Source organism: Microcaecilia unicolor, chromosome 3 (genome assembly GCF_901765095.1).
Source record: "Microcaecilia unicolor chromosome 3, aMicUni1.1, whole genome shotgun sequence".
Classification (NCBI taxonomy): Eukaryota; Metazoa; Chordata; class Amphibia; order Gymnophiona; family Siphonopidae; genus Microcaecilia; species Microcaecilia unicolor.
Window position 1 is genome coordinate 495,396,642 of NC_044033.1, and position 17,540 is coordinate 495,414,181.

The 17,540-nt window shown below is 41.6% G+C and overlaps 1 protein-coding gene across 1 annotated transcript in view; it reads right to left on the reverse strand.

The window, feature by feature from the left end:
• UFL1 (UFM1 specific ligase 1) overlaps nt 1-17,540 on the reverse strand; it is a 145,275-nt gene that overhangs the window by 73,495 nt on the left and 54,240 nt on the right. The window contains exons 5-6 of the mRNA XM_030199083.1: nt 16,590-16,704; nt 7,541-7,671 (exon numbers count right to left, since the gene is read on the reverse strand). Coding sequence (XP_030054943.1) covers nt 7,541-7,671; nt 16,590-16,704 — 246 coding nt within the window. The remainder of the gene's footprint in view (nt 1-7,540; nt 7,672-16,589; nt 16,705-17,540) is intronic.

Here is a 17,540-nt window from a genome sequence, read left to right on the forward strand (position 1 = left end):
GGATATAATCATCAGTCCAATATAAAGGAAAAATTCCATTCAAACCCCAAAGTGTATCTATGCAATATTCAATTAACGCTCAGTGTAAAACATTCAGTAAGAGTTATAAAAGTTTATCTGAACAAAAGCACCATCTCTCAGACTTCAAAACAAAGCCAAACCAGCATATCATCATGTTTTGAGCTTTAGTTTCTGCATCTGAGCAGACTGAAGAACGTAGAAGGCTAGCTGGGTTTGGACCTGCTGCCCTGAAGCTCAAAACATGGTATCATGTCAGCTGGGCTATATTTGTTACAAAGACTGACAATTATGTCCCACTGACATTTCTCATTCAGTGTGATTTTGATATAAAGGTCCAAAAATGAGTTTCTTATCATTTTGAATAGTTATGTTGCCTTTCGGTGTTTCATTGTGTGTAATGGTCTTTTTATTATTATTATTATTGGTTTTGCTATTTAGCTCACTTTCTTTTCTTCTTTCCTTTCCTATTTTAGTTATTTTCCTGTGTGATATATGTTTTATTTTTAAATTTGTACACAACTTTGAACTACACACTAGCAAAGGCGGTATAGCAAGTCTAAATAAATAAAGAAAATTAATATTGATGAATGTGAGTTGAGCTGTCTGATCTTTTATTGGGGAACTTCTCAGCTCTTTTATAGTTGGAGGTTTTCTAACATATACAAAAGTAGCATTCAGTGTTGACTGAATTGATATAAGAAACTTTACATTGTCTACTTACAGGCTGTATTGTGCCCCTTGGCTAACTAAGGGCACTGTTTACTAAGGTACGCTAGCGTTTTTAGCGTGTGCTAAAAATCAGCGCGCACATGTAGATGCTCACAGGAATGTTACAGTAAGCGTGTGCTAAAAACGCTAGTGTGCCCGTAGCATGGCTTAGTAAACAGGGCCCTAAAATTCTTCTAATAAGCTGCAAGTGGTTGTTAACATCAGAACACCTGATATGTCCCTCTAAGTGAACACATTCACGGAATGTACCTGTTGTGTGTGTTTTTATAGCTAATGTTCAAGCCCGCTTAGAACAGAACAATCAATCCTTGAGAGAGACAAACAGGATAACAAGATGGCTAATAGTGTCAAATGCTGAAGAGACATTAATAACACTAGGATAAATGCCTGACCTCTATTAACTCCCTTCTGTTGAGTGGCCAAAATGGACAACAATAGTGCTTCAGTACTGTGACCCCCTTAAACGTTTGCACTGATATGGATCCAGGATATTGCTGACATCCAAGAAATCATGAAAATATTGCAGAAGTGCTTGTGCTACTATCTGTCCTTGAAAAGAGAGGTTAGATACTGGATAGTACTAGCAATAACCCTCCTCCCTATGAGTGCAAGAGCTCATCCTTGTCTCTCCTACGATGTTGCTTAGAATTAATGCCATTAAATCTCTCATACCAATCTGTACATATGATGCTAGGCATGAAGCACCTGGTGTAAGAATTTTTAATTGTGGCAACTGCAAGTCATATCTTGTAGTGGAAGACTTGGTATAAGCCTGCAGGTTGGAAGGATTTTGAGAGACTGAGGAAGAGATTGGTAGATTAGTGGCTGAAATAGAAAAGGAAGGGAGGGTTGTAGCTTTCTCTGAGTGGTTTATAGAAGTGAAAAGCTCTAGGAGAAAGTTTTAAAAGACCACAATGAGAAGGGTGTTGAGATAGCAGAGGAAGAAAGGTGGTGATAAGAAGTTGCAGAAAGAGAGAATGCAGCTTTTCATGCTAGAAAGACTGCATTCTTTTCCTGTCAATAGATGGCTCCCAGCAGGAAGACATTTTTAGCCTGCTCAGACCTGGAAAGCCCACTCATTTTTAATGGGAAGAAGAGTAGTTTCAAGCTGGGACCTAAATAAATTAGATTTACCGAAGTTAGAGCTGCCTATGTCTTTAATAAACAGGAATCCAGAATCAGCCCCAGTACTGCACAAATCATCATGCACTATGTGTATAACTTTATAAAATACACACATGAATCACAACTCTGCCACTTATCTGCCCAAACTAAATCCCCAGGAACGAGTATGCACATGCTTTAGTGTACCTGTTGTGGAGTTGCAGCCTGGTAGGTAGAGCAGTAGGACCAGAATCACAAAAATCAGAGTTCAGAGGTCAAATCCAACTGATGCTCTTTATGACCTTGAGCAGGTCACTTAACCTCCATTGCTTCAATGTACATACTTAAAACTTCAAACCCTCCTGACTCAGGGAAATATCTAGCGAACCTGAATGTAACTTGCTTTAAGAAGAATTACCATACTAGGTCACAGCAAAGGTCCATCAAACCCAGTTTATTTCCAATAAGATCACAAAATGTAGCTCAATTCCACACTGTTTACCTCCGGGGATAAGCACTGGTGGTTCCTCAAGTCTACCTTAATAACAATTTATAAACTTTTCCTCCAGGATCTTGTCCAAAACTTTAGGCACAGTTATGTTAACTACTTTCACCATATCCTTCAGCAAAGAATTGCAGAGCAGTGTGTTGAATGAAAAAATATTTTTCTCCTATTTGTTTCAAATGTAGAAACAGAGAAAAAAACAAAGGCAGATAAAGACAATGATGGCTGAAATGTTGGTTCCATTTATTTGGATGTAGCAAGCCCCAGGCAGCCATAACAATCACTCACAGAATTGCTTGCACGATCAAAGAGGCAATAACAGGGGCACAAACCTTTGTTGCATCCCTTCACTGATACATCGCAGAAGCAGCGCTTATATAATAAGGTACAAGCAAGAACTGATGATATTACCAGACAGAAAGGTGAAAAAGTGCACAGTACAATAAGCAAATTACTGGCAGCACAAAAGAACTTGCAGATCCTCCAGATGCACAGCCAAAAGTTCATCTAAGACTTTGCATTGTTGCAAGATCTCTTTTACTCTCTCCTAGCACAAGACCATTCTTAAGATTTCAGGCAACAGAACTGAATCTATCTGCAACCACATTTTGCACTGCAGAAGGCATGTTTCTGAAAGGGCCACTTGTTAAAAGGTAGCTCAAGTCTAGATCTTCAGCACATCTATGCAGAGGATGTAATATTCAGTTTAACATAGTAACATAGTAGATGACGGCAGAAAAAGACCTGCACGGTCCATCTAGTCTGCCCAACAAGATAAACTCATATGTGTATACCTTACCTTGATTTGTACCTGTCTTTTTCAGGGCACAGACCGTATAAATCTGCCCAGCAGTATTCCCCGCCTCCCAACCACCAGTCCCACCTCTCATCTCCATCACAGACCGTATAATCTGCCCAGCAGTATTCCCCGCCTCCCAACCACCAGACCCGCCTCCCATCATTGGCTCTGGTACAGACCGTATAAGTCTGCCATCTACTATCCTCGCCTCCCAACCACCAACCCCTCTTCCCACCACCTGCTCCTCAATCCAATTTTGGCTAAGCTTCTGAGGATCTATTTCTTCTGCACAGGATTCCTTTATGTATATCCCACGCATGTTTGAATTCCGTTACCGTTTTCATCTCCACCACCTCCCGCGGGAGGGCATTCCAAGCATCCACCACCCTCTCTGTGAAAAAATACTTCCTGACATCTTTCCTGAGTCTGCCCCCCTTCAATCTCATTTCATGTCCTCTCGTTCTACCACCTTCCCATCTCCGGAAAAGGTTCGTTTGCGGATTAATACCTTTCAAATATTTGAACGTCTGTATCATATCACCCCTGTTCCTCCTTTCCTCCAGGGTATAGTTTCTCTGGCTTAGTTGTCCATTTGGATCAAGATTCTCTTTACCAATAATACACTGGTGAAAGCTCTGAGAGCACTGAAAATTGCACATAGTTCAAGAATACTGACCTGATATTTATTTTCCCTTCCTGTCCAAGATCATTGGTTATAAAGGTATGAACAACCAATGCTATATTTCATTTATATGTAATTACAATCCTTGATGTTGACTTGCTGGAAAGGTGATCACTTGTGCACATCTTCCACCAGTGAAGGCAGCCAACAACATAAGTTGCTTATTTGTATTAAACAAGGTAAAGTGCTATATGAACTGATCCTACTTGAACATTTGTAACCACTGGAAATCAATGTATATGGAGGCAAGCATAAGGAGTCACTAAACTGTGGCTGCCATGTGGTCTAGCAATACCATAATCAAGATAAAGGAATTTGTTCTGTTCATGAGATTCCTGGTGATCAAAATGTCTACTTTTCCCACCTGGGTATCTATTAAGAGCTCCAAAAAACTAATGTTATTGTGACATTGCTCCACTACTTGGATGAATGAGGATGCAGAGCTGGGATGATCTGATGGAACCTAAGAAAAATGTAATATTGTTGATTTATTATCATCAATATCTATTTCTCCCTTATTTATTTTGTTACATTTGTACCCCGCACTTTCCCACTCATGGCAGGCTCAATGCGACTTACATGGGGCAATGGAGGGTTAAGTGACTTGCCCAGAGTCACAAGGAGCTGCCTGTGCCTGAAGTGGGAATCGAACTCAGTTCCTCAGGACCAAAGTCCGCCACCCTAACCACTAGGCCACTCCTCCTATGCTGAAAACCTTTTGCCTTTCTCCTTCTAGATGAGAACCTGTGAAGAAAGTCAACCATTTCTTCAATTTTACCACCAAAAAAGATTCTCTTCTATGCGGGGAATATCCACTAGTCTGCTACTTAACATCTTCACATAGCCCCAGTATCCTAAACCAGCAGTTGTCACACCTGTCCTGAGAGACCCCCCAAGTCAGTCAAGGTTTTGGAATACCCAAACTGAATACGCGCGAGACATATGCATGCAATGAAGGCAGTGCAGATGTATTTCATGCATATTCATTGTTGATATCCTGAAAACCTGACTAGCTGGAGGCCCCCCAGGACAGATCTGGGAACCACTAGCCACACCACTAGCTAGTGAGGAGATGCAAGTCTTGGATACTTCATATGTAGACTTATCAGATGTTTCTTATACTTTTTTACGTTCACAAGGAAATCCAGGAATTTACGTTTTTTTCTTTCTGCAGGAGAGACACTGATATGGGCCTGAGCTCCTGGAATCATTTTTTATATATTGTAATATATGAAGCTGATGAGCAACACATCTTGACTTGAACCCTGTACCTAGAAGCACCCTTTTCCCAACAAGATCCACGGTGTTTGTACCCTTCCCTGTGGAGTATTAATGTTTCTTAGAACAAATTGAATCTTTTTAAGGTGGATTTTACAACCACAGAATGATGTGGTAATGAATCACGTGCACCTTTATCCGAGATCTAGTTTCCTTGCTACTGACGTACTAGTCACTGGATTTTACCAGATCACCATCTGAAGTTCTGCAATTACATCTTTTGGAGTATCAATATATAAAGACAACAAATGCTCTATCTAGGTTCTTTTTCCTTTTGAAGCATGAAGTTCATTAGCCGTTTATCAAATAAAACTTCAATAGCCCTCCAGCAGTAAGGTCCTTCTGGGCAAAGTTGGAGAAAAGTCTCAAGAAAGACCTGTAAGCTCTTCCCTGTCTGACCACTCTAGAAAATACCCCCATGAATACAGCGAAAACTGTGAACCTGTAAGCAAAGAAAGATCATGCTCCATTCTCACAGGATAATTCTGGAATACTTCCTTAGTAAATCTAAAACAGAATCTTCATCCTGGACTGAGCTCGTAAAATGTGTGTCCAGTTGATCACTGTGGTAGGTAAGAATCCTCTAGATCGGGGTTGTCCAACCTCGGTCCTCGAGGGCCGCAATCCAGTCAGGTTTTCCGGATTCCCCTAATGAATATGCATGAGATAGAAACATAGAAACATGACAGCAGATAAAGGCCGAATGGCCCATCCAATCTGCCCATCCTCAGTAACCACAAACTGCTCCTTTTCCTAAGAGATCCTACGTGCCTGTCCCATGCTTTTTAAAATTTCAACACAGTCCTCGTCTCCACGACCTCCACCGGGAGGCCATTCAAGCCATCCACCACCATTTCCAGAAAAGAGTATTTTCTTAGATTCCTCCTAAGCCTATTTCCACTTAACTTCATCCTATGCCCTCTCATTCCAGAGGTTTCCTTCATTTGAAAAAGGCTCACCTCCTGTACATTAAAGCCACTGAGATATTGGCATGCACTGCTTCAATTATGCAAATAGATCTCATACATACTCATTGGGGGAATCATGAAAACTCGAGCTGGCGAGAGCTGAGGTTGGACACCCCTGCTTTAGATAGTCTAATGGTAAGCTGATATATTCTTCCAATGAGCTGAAGAATTAAGACTGGATAAGGTACCTACTAAAGATTCTAACAGCACTGGTTCCTGTATCCAAGTTGATTTTGGCATATTTAACATAACATTCTTCAACACATTTTCTAATTTCTTCTTTGGAGAGAACATGTTGAGGTCCTAAATCCCATGAGGAGGACCGAGGAGTCATCTGCCTTGAACAAATATGAGTGACTTTGGGATTGAATATGCCTTCTGTGCTTTGGTTCCTCACCAAGCTCTTTACTGGACAGGATTTAGCCTTTGTTCACAGTTTCTGTGCAGAATCCTTCTGTGACAAGCTGTGTTGGTGTGCCAAAGTTGTTTTCTACAGAGTCTTGAGCACCAACTTCTTCCAAGCTTTGGGCAACTGAGTTTTCTGTGCAAGCAGCTTATGCAACGTAGCAGCTGCCTTCTTCATCATTAATTTCTGCACCAGAACTGCAGTATTTTGCAATTACCTCTTTTTTGAGGCCATTTTTGAGGACTGGCCATTCTTTGAAGGATATCTCCTATGTAGGCACGTATTTCCAGAAGACCCATGACTTGGTGTTGCAGATATTTTCTCCTTAACTCTGCAAATGGAAGAATTGCCATACTGGGTCAGACCAAAACTCCATCTAGCCCAGCATGCAACAGTGGCCAATCTAGGTCACATTTACCTAGCAGGATCACAAAAAGCAGCAAGATTCAACGCTACTAAACTTCAGAGATAATGAATGGCTTTCATTGGGTCTGCCATACTAAGGTTTTATGGACTTTTCCCAAACCTTTTTTTAAACTCAGCAATGCTAACTGCTTTTAACACATCCTCCAAAAACAATTTCAGGGCTTAATTATGTACTGATTGAAAAAATAATAATTCTTCTGATTTATTTTAACTGTACTACTTACTAACTTCATGACATGTCCCTAGTCTTTACATTTTCTGAAAAAAGTAAACAATTTGCGTTTCCCTGTTCCACTCCACTCAAGATTTTATAGACCTATCATATCTCCCCCTCAGACATCTCTTCTCCAAACTGAAGAACCTTGCTTACTTTTGGGAAACCAGGAATAACTGGGACAAAGCAGTCAACTAAAGATGAGTTTTTCAAAACCAAATGCAATGAATCAGGAGTGTTTACAACTTGGGATAAATAAAATAAACAGGATTTCTTGATTTACACACAGTGTAACCCAGATTAAGTCATAGTGAGAGAAAGCTTGAAAGCTTTTTACACAAGTAAACAGCAATTTACTTCTGGAAAAAGACCCACTGAAAACCTCCCCTTTAAATTAGATTTACGTACCTGGTGATTGCACTGAACAGACCACGAATGCGTGCCCTATGACGAGCCACAAAAGCATCTGTAAAAATCACTCCTCGATTGTTATGATCTATCTGCCCGTGAATAATCCTACCAAGTCGGAATGACAATACCTGCAAGCAGAAGCAGTTTAAGAAAAAGATATGGCAAAGAACTCATAAAAAGAGAATCAAATGAAAAATAATTCACTGTCTCTAAGGAAGCAGCAGTACAGACATCTTGTACATGCATACTGAAAGTGATCAATGTGAAATTTTTTTAAGTTAGTGGTCAAAATCCTGGAACCACTACAGGAGCATTACAAGATGCCCAATCACAGTCACACAACCAAGAAAATAAAAAGCACATGCTAAAGAAACAAGGTGCAAATTACACATATTTGTATAATTTCTCAAAAGCAGCATATTTTGATATGTATTTTAAAAGCAAACTGTTACAGGCTCATACTTCATTCAAGGTCAAATCATGGATCCTGAATGAAAATTACAGAATAAATGGGTAAGGATACAAAGAGGCTCATTTTCAAAGCACATTGACTGACAATGTCACATAGACTTACAATGTTACATCGTAGCCTACGTGCTTTGAAAATGAGCACCAAAATGTTCACTTTGCAGTTGGTCAGACAGGCTTCTGACTTACGTATGTAGGGCAACCACCTTATTTTCTTTGTAAGACACTCTCCTTAGCAACATGGATGCTGGTAATGATTCTGTTCTCATTTTTTTGGATTTGTCAGCTGCATTTGACACTGTAGATGATAACATTTTACTATGTCATTTGCCAGACTGTGACATCAAATCCATGGCTCAGCAGTGGATGTCTCAACGCCACCTGAAATTAAACATGACCAAAACCGAACTTCTCATTTTTCCCCCCAAACCCACCTCCCCACTACCCCCGTTTTCTATTTCTGTTGATGGCTCTCTCATTCTCCCTGTCTTCTCAGCTCATAAACTTGGGGTCATCTTTGACTCCTCTCTCTGCTTCTCTACTCATATCCAGCAGATCGCCAAGACCTGTCATTTCTTTCTTTACAACATCCGTAAAATCCGTCCCTTTCTTTCCGAGCACTCTACCAGAACCCTCATCCACACCCTTGTCACCTCTCGTTTACACTACTGCAATCTGCTTCTTGCTGGCCTCCCACTTAGTCACCTCTCCCCTCTCCAATCGGTTCAAAACTCTGCTGCCCGTCTCGTCTTCCGCCAGGGTCGCTTTACTGGCTCCCTATCCGTTTTTGCATCCTGTTCAAACTTCTTCTACTAACCTATAAATGTACTCACTCTGCTGCTCCCCAGTATCTCTCCACACTCATCCTTCCCTACACCCCTTCCCGTGCACTCCGTTCCATGGATAAATCCTTCTTATCTGTTCCCTTCCCCACTACTGCCAACTCCAGACTTCGCTCCTTCTGTCTCGCTGCACCCTACGCCTGAAATAGACTTCCTGAGCCCCCACGTCTTGCCCCATCCTTGACCATCTTTAAATCTAGATTGAAAGCCTACCTCTTTAACATTGCTTTTGACTTGTAACCACTTGTAACCACTCGCCTCCACCTACCCTACTCTCCTCTTTCCTCTACACATTAATTGATTTGCTTGCTTTATTTTTTGTCTATTAGACTGTAAGCTCTTTGAGCAGGGACTGTCTTTCTTCTATATTTGTGCAGCGCTGCGTACGCTTTGTAGCGCTATAAAAATGCTAAATAGTAGAAGTAGTAGGTTGTTCATATGTTTAGTGGGGTAACAAACTCTGCCTGAACCCAAGCAAAACAGAGATTCTTTGGCTAACACGTGGACAAATACCTGACTTTAAAATACCTTTTGGAAAGTATGAACTACCCCTAAAAATCACAGGTCAGTAATTCTGGGATACTGCTAGACTAATCACTCACGCTTGATACTGCAAATTCAAACAACCTTTAAAAATGGTCTCACCTATGGCAGCTATGAAATCTCACTTCATATATTGAAAAGACGAGTCTGATCGCAGTGACCCATGTCATGATAACATCACAACTAGACTACTGTAAGGCACTGTATACTAGTCAAAACAAAAAGAGTCTGCATCAGCTCCAACTAATTCAGAATGCAGCAGCACAACTGATAGAAGGCCGAAGCAGTGTGACATCACACCCTTCCTGCAAAAACTACACTGGCTACCAATACCTTACAGGGCTAAATTTAAAATTCTCTGTTTGGTTTTTAAGGCCCTCAGACAAAATGGGCAGAGTACTTAAAGAATAAGTTAGCCTTTTACACACCTCTGAAACCTCTAAAGTCCTCTCAAGGATCATCACTATCTGTCCCCTCATCAAAAGATATCGTATGATGTGATACTCGCAAGCGAGCCTTCTCAGAAGTAACCCCCGTGCTCTGGAATATACTCCCTAAGGGACTAAGTATAACTCTAGACTACCTCTATTTTAGGAAGCAGGTGAAAGCCTGGCTCTTCTCCCAAGCCTTTAATACATAGGGTGACTGACTATACACTCATCCTGCACCTGGACTAGCTTGCAACACACACTGTAAATCAGATCAGTTCCTTATATCGTGTTTAACTGTATGAAGAACTTGCTTTGAGTTTAGCCACTCATCTATTTATCCCTACTGACTCTGTACCACGCATCATGTCCCCGTTTATACATCATAGTCTCCTATGGCCCAGTGTCTTAATTTCAAAAAAACAGAATTAGAGCAGGGGGTTTTTTAAGGTAAAAAGTCATAGGCCTCAGTGGCGACTTGTTTCATAAGAGCCAGATCAACTCTTAGCTCACCTTGCCTCCTCACTGTTCTATATTACTTGAAGCCTAAATCTGGACTTACTTTTGTTATTTTATTATAATTTATTTTCATTTTTTGCCTTTTTATAAGTTTAAAAAGGCTTGACATCCAAACATTACATTGCTTAGCTCTTTATAGAGATGTTATATCATAGCGAGCATTGTGTGGACTGGACCCTGACGTAGCGTAAGCGAAACATGCTGCATGTCGGCCAGCAGTCCTATCGTCAATAACAGGAAACAAAAGCTAAGTAGCATATCGTTGTAATGTTTTATAGATATGAGCTAAGCAATGTAATGTTTGGATGTCAAGCCGTTTTAAAGTTATAAAAAAGCAAAAAATGAAAATAAACCATAATAAAATAAATAAGTCCAAATTTAGGCTTTAAGTCAGTATAGACCAGTGAAGAGGCAATGCGAGCTAAGAGTTGATCTGGCTCTTATGAAATGAGTCACCATTGAGGTCTATGACTTTTTAACCTTAAAAGACCTGCTCTAATTCTGGTTTTTGAAAATGAAGACTCTGGGCCATATGAGACTGCTATCTGTTTATCCTGTCCCCATCTATTGCAACTGAGATATTCATGTGGGCCTATTGAAGCTGATTTCCCGTCTATACATCTGAACTTGGCCCCTCAGCTTTAAGGTAAGCTGTAATGTAGAAAAGCATTAGTATTGTAGCTATGTTATTTGAATGTTCTAATGTGTGCTGATTGTTACATTTTTACCCCACGCTTTCCCACTCATGGCAGGCTCAATGCGGCTTACATGGGGCAATGGAGGGTTAAGTGACTTGCCCAGAGTCACAAGGAGCTGCCTGTGCCTGCGGTGGGAATCGAACCCAGTTCCCCAGGACCAAAGTCCACCACTCTAACCACTAGACCACTCCTTCACTTGAGTCCTTTGCAACTAGGGTGGTGGAGATTTAAGTATTTGATTCCTTTGGCTTGTTTGGGGTTCCAACATGTTGATTTTCCTACCCATATGGTGGAACATACACTTGATCTGGTTTTTTCCCCCAATTTGATTTAGCTTTTTGCTTCTCAGATTTCTCTGTTCAACCACTACCTTGGACTGATCATTAATTTCCTTTACTCTTGTTTCTTCACTCTTCAGTTTCAATTATTTCCATTTTAGGTGTCCCATCTTCTTTATCTGTGCCCTGGGGTGCACTGAACAGTCTTCCCTCCCTGGGAATCCACTGTTTGAGCTGTTTTGGATGAATTTGCCCCCTTAAGACCTATACGAGAGAACTTCGCTCTTAGGCTTGTTAAATAGCAGTCCAGACAAAGCTCAACATTGTTGGAGACAGAGTAAGTCCTCTGACAGTTTTTGCTGTTGCAAGCAAATTAATCATTTCTACAATAATGAATTAAAGGAAGTTCTTCATTCTTTTTATTCAAATCTGATCAATAATTTAGAGAATCGTGCTAAGAAGATTTTAAAAATTATTTCTAATCTCACCTCAGGGTGACCTAGATCTACTATTCCTCCTTCATTAACTGCAGATACTTTTGCTACCTGTTTTCGTGATAAAATCAATGCCATTTGCTGTTACGTTTCTATCCCTGTTGTGGGATATACTGCCCATACATGTTTGTATACATAAGGCCTGCATTGCCAGAGTAGGCCAGGAACCATACTGTCATGGCTCTTACAAGACTTCCTGTAGCACTGGACACAGACATTCCAAGAGACATTTGTGTTTTCTCTCTCTGGTGTGAAGCTGCAGGAATGTGAACACTGCTATGCGGTAATCTTAGCTGACCATCTCTTGAGGCGCCAGCAGTACCAGATCTGATAGGGAGGGCCATCACCTAGGCCAGGGGCCTCATCATCTGCACAGGCATTCCTATGCTCAGTTAATGACAATTACCATCTGGTTAGCTCAGTGATCCTAGTGGACCAAAGATTTAACATCCACTGTTGAAGTGTACACTACATGCCAGCAGTCTTTGTCTGCCCAGCTCATCCAATCAGAATACTGTTACACGTGTATACGATGTGCACTATATGAGGGACACTGACTGACAGGAGGGAAGTCTATTCAAGGAGTTAGACACAAGAGCAACACAGGCAATTAGCCTGTTCAACTAAGAGGCAGACACCTCTCTCTGATGGGTGTTATTTTATTAGCCAATATGTAGTCCCTGTGAGCATCACTGAGGGGCTGAAGCCTTCTGTGCTCGTAAAGGAACTAAAATAAGAATATGTGCCGTAGTGTAAGAACCATACTAAGATAGTTTCAGAGAAGAGCTGTGTGACCTTCCAGCTCCCTTGCTGATAGCATTCCACAACAAACACAGGAAGAAGACACAGTGGAGCAGGCAGTCTATCTGCATGGCCTTGTCCAGGAGCCAGCGGGGAAACTTCAGCGTGGAGTCCGACAAGGAAAGGAGAGACCTGCCGCACAGAAGGAGCCAAAGGACTTTCAGAAAGACTACAGGGTAAGGTTAGTTATCCTTCCTATAGTCGGGGCAAGACAGAAAGCATTACCAGGTTCCAAGTCAAAACCTTTTGGCATATGGTCTTAGGTTAGCAATGGTAGTTATGTCTCAGGAATAATTATTAGTTGCACTGATATTGTTACCTTACTATTCCACCATGTTATGATGAGTCTTGCTGCTGTTTTCCTTATTGCTTTGCCATACTAATATATCTATCCTTCTATTTTATATCTATCTATATATATGCATGAATGTGTGTGTGTGTGTGTGTGTGTGTGTATATATATATATATATATATATATATATACACACACACACACACTTACACTAGCCGTTAAGCCCGTTAAAACGGGTGAGATTTCCAGCTACCCTCCTCGCCGCCACTCCCTTCCCCCTCCGTGCCGGGCCCCCTGCACTGACCTGACAGCGCCTCTCACCTCCGTGTGAAAGTGCTGCAGGCAGCAGCAGATCGCTCTGCTGCTGCCTGCAGCACTTCCACACGAAGGTGAGAGGTGCTGTCAGGTCAGTGCAGGGGGCCCGATACGGATGGGGGGAGGGTGGAGGTTGCTGCGCGCGATGTTCGTTTCCAGGCTCCAGTGGCAGCGTCCGACAATCTGACTCCGTTTCAATCTCTGTTCCGCCCTCTGACGTCATCACGTCTTGACGTGAGGGCGGGACAGAGAGGGAAGTCTCTACTGCGCATTTGCAGGTGAGTCAGTCACTTGCCATTTATACGTTTGATATATTTAAACCAATAAATTGCAATATATTTCCAAAGTATAGCATTCTTTTCTCATATTGCCAGCAAAGCCGTTAAGAACCCTTTTCTTTCTTTTGGGGCCACTTTAGGGCAAATCATACTCCAAACAGACGAGACAAGCCACAAACTCTAACCAGAGTAATTATTAGCTGATTAGCTAATCACCTTATCAGCCCTGCACCCTTCTTCTATCCATTTCTGTTCTCTGTCTTCTAGTAAGTCATCTTCTCCTTCTTCACTATCACTTTCCCCTCTGCCATATGTGATGTTCTTCCTGTTCTTGGCCACTCACATGCTTCTGGTTCACTTGTAATCATGTTGACGAGGATGTTCTTTTCAATCTTCTATTATCTGCTAAGCTTTCTTATTGCCTCCTGGACCCATCCCCGTCTAAATGGATTAAGTTGTCTTCTTCCTTTTCTCAGTTCAATATTAAAGCCGAGTTTAATATGTCCTTCTTTTTGGAAACATGTATTTGTGCCAAGCTTTCACCAGTTCAGAAATTTACCCAATAAGACTCAGAAAGAATCCATAAGTACGTTCAGTCCATAATTCAGGGCTCACGACTTAGAATGCTGTAACTCTATTAAAAGTAAAAGGTAAAGGATGAGTTGTGCTGGCTTGGTTGAACACTTATCTATCAGAATACTGAGGGTAAAACAGGAGGGAGTTTTTTCCACTCCCACGTCACTCCAGGGGTCAATTTTATTCAATATTTACATAGCCCTTATAGTAACCCTAATATAGGGATATGAAATAGTGCTTATCAATCTTTTTATGGTTGTAATTCCATGATTGCAGTCAAATAAAACTGTGTGACCTCCCCCTCCTCTGGAGGTGCAGAATAATGATGTGCTAATGGAGAGCACACCCAGGTCATGACCCCAATGTGGGGTTTATGCCCCCATTTGGAATCTCGACTGACAGTTTGAGAAGCTCTGGATTAGAGTGTAATCTATGCAGATAATATTCGGTTACTCATAAATGGAGTACGAATGGAGTCAGAGTTAAGACTTAATTCTTGCTTGGAGGTCAGGCTGCTTGGTTGAACAACAACTTGCAAATAGTAACATAGTAAATGACGGCAGAAAAAGACCTGCATGGTCCATCCAGTCTGCCCAACAAGATAAACTCATGTGCGCTACTTTTTGTGTATAGAAGGGCTACTGAAATTTGCCTCCATATACTGCAATTTTTAAAGCAATTTCCATGGAGAAAAAAAAAGTACTTTTACATATATAAGTTGGCTATCTGAATATTTCTCACCCTCAAAGCAGTAATTGGTCTGTATGCTTTTCCACAGAGGCGTTTATCCCCATTAGAAGCAGATTGAGGTCACAGGAGAAAATATGTTCACGTAGATGACTTTCATACCTATATATCTCTCACGCAAAATTCTACTCATGGAAAGAGAAGGTGCAAGTGACCATATGCACTCTGTCCTGGCAGAAATATTCAAAGAGAACATACACGCATACTTTTGCTTTGATAATTACTGAAGACCCATCTCTTTGATAGAGCATACCAAAAAGATCAACCCATGTGAATATGCACAACTCGCCAATCTAATTCCAGAACTGTTTTTTTAAAAATCTGCTTGTATACTATTACTTTGTTTTATTATCATCATGCTGACCAAGATCCTGCAATACTAAATGTTTATTTACTAACATTCTTCCACTACTCATGATGTATTGTAAGCCACTTTGAGCTTGCAAAGAGGTGGGATAAGGTGGGATACAAATGCAACAACAAAATAAAATAAATAAAATTGGTACAAAGGCTTAAATTATGAAGTATGCATCTCCGAATGTGGACAATTTGAAAACTGCCCCAACAATGTACAACTAGGGTACAAATTTCCCTCTGTCACTCCATTCCCACCCATTTGTTTTTCTGCACTTTCCTCTATGTTCCCCCTTGGATTACTTTGTCCTGCAGCAGTTGCTGGCAATTAGCAAAGAACCCTAACAATACAATGAGAAAGGTCATAGGGGTAGACCAAGCAGAAATCCCTTTGGATTCTGGTGCTGCTGTTTTTTTTTTTTTTTTGTTACATTTGTACCCCGCGCTTTCCCACTCATGGCAGGCTCAATGCGGCTTACATGGGGCAATGGAGGGTTAAGTGACTTGCCCAGAGTCACAAGGAGCTGCCTGTGCCTGAAGTGGGAATTGAACTCAGTTCCTCAGTTTCCCAGGACCAGAGTCCACCACCCTAACCACTAGGCCACTCCTCCACTGTGTGCTACTATTTGAGAGATTCTACATGGAATGTTGTTATTCCACTAGCAACATTCCATGTAGAAGTCGGCCCTTGCAGATCACGAATGTGGCCACGCAGGCTTCTACATGGAATGTTGCTAGTGAATCTCCAATAGTATCTATTTTATTTTTGTTACATTTGTACCCTGCGCTTTCTCACTCATGGCAGGCTCAATGCGGCTTACATGGGGCAATGGAGGGTTAAGTGACTTGCCCAGAGTCACAAGGAGCTGCCTGTGCCTGAAGTGGGAATTGAACTCAGTTCCTCAGGACCAGAGTCCACCACCCTAAGCAGTGGGCCATTCCTCCACTAGCAACATTCCATGTAGAAGCCTGCCCTTGCAGCCGCGCAGGCTTCTGTTTCTGTGAGTCTGACGTCCTGCAGGACTGCAGGCACAGGCAGAAAGGAGCTGCCTGTGCCGGGAATCGAACTCAGTTCCTCAGGACCAAAGTCCACCACCCTAACCACTAAGCCACTCCTCGTCGGCTTCCTTCTGTGGGTTCTTACTGCATGCCTCAGGGCTGCTACTTCTGCCCTCCTGTGTCCTGTTGGTTTCCGGCATGCAAGGGGAACTCACAGCAGCACCAAAAACCATAGACCCTCATACTGTGCCACTGGTGATACACAATCAGCTGTCTCACTTTAGAGATTCTGAGACTTGACCCAATTGGGATCTCTGAATTCAGAGGTCCCGAGTTAACTCAGAAAATTGGCCTGGGCCTAGCCATTGGATATTAAAAGCCATCACAGCAGTAAGTCTGCAGAATAAGCTCACCTCCTGCAGAAAGTGTCCTGGTAAATCGTATGTCTTGCAAAGCTCTGATATTGTTACTTGTCCTGTTTCCTGCAGTTTATCATTGACTTCCTCAGCCAACTGGTCCAGATAGTTGCTAATGTGAAAACAAAAGTAAAAAAAAAATTGTTTTAGATAATTCTCCAGTCACACTCTCATTGCCAGTGAAGAGCCACAGTGGATTACACACTTATGTACTTATGTTCCATCTCACCTTTGCTTTGACAGAAATCTGCAAAACTTTCAATCAATCTTCTTCCCTTTTTATTCATCTCTGCACGTTAGCCATCATAAAAGGGAATATAAGCCAGTAATCAGAGCCGAATACAGTAACTCAGTATTACAATCAGAAGACTACAAATACTAATTATGGTTCTGCCATACAGAAGTCACTTTAGCTCCTTTGGTGCTATGATCATTGAATTTAACGTTTATAACCCTTTCGAAAGAACACATGCTCATTTAACATATGTTAACATCCTAACAATACCCTATATAACCATTCACTGTCCCTTCCAATCACTTGTTCACTTTCTCCCTTCTCGTCAACAGTCCCAGATGGATTAGATAGCACAATAGTACTTCCTTGGTTTACTGTCTGGTCCAGTCTTATCTCTCATGTCCTATCTCTGCAGGGCACAAAATGATAAAACTGAAGAACCTTGTCCTGTATGCCATGACCAGGGACAAAACAGAACAGTGCCAGCACCTGGCAATTTTTCATACTATTAACCATTCTGTACATGCCTGACCAAACACAAGAGCAATTGGATATCCTCAGTGAGGAGGAGCTGCAAGACTGGCCTGTACAGAGTTCTCCAGGAGGGAGAGCAAACCCCTTGTAAGCAGAGACCTGTGAGTTAGCAGGGCCAGATGCCACAACAGCTGAGATCCGGCAGATCTACATGTTAGAACGACAGTGGCTAGACCAGC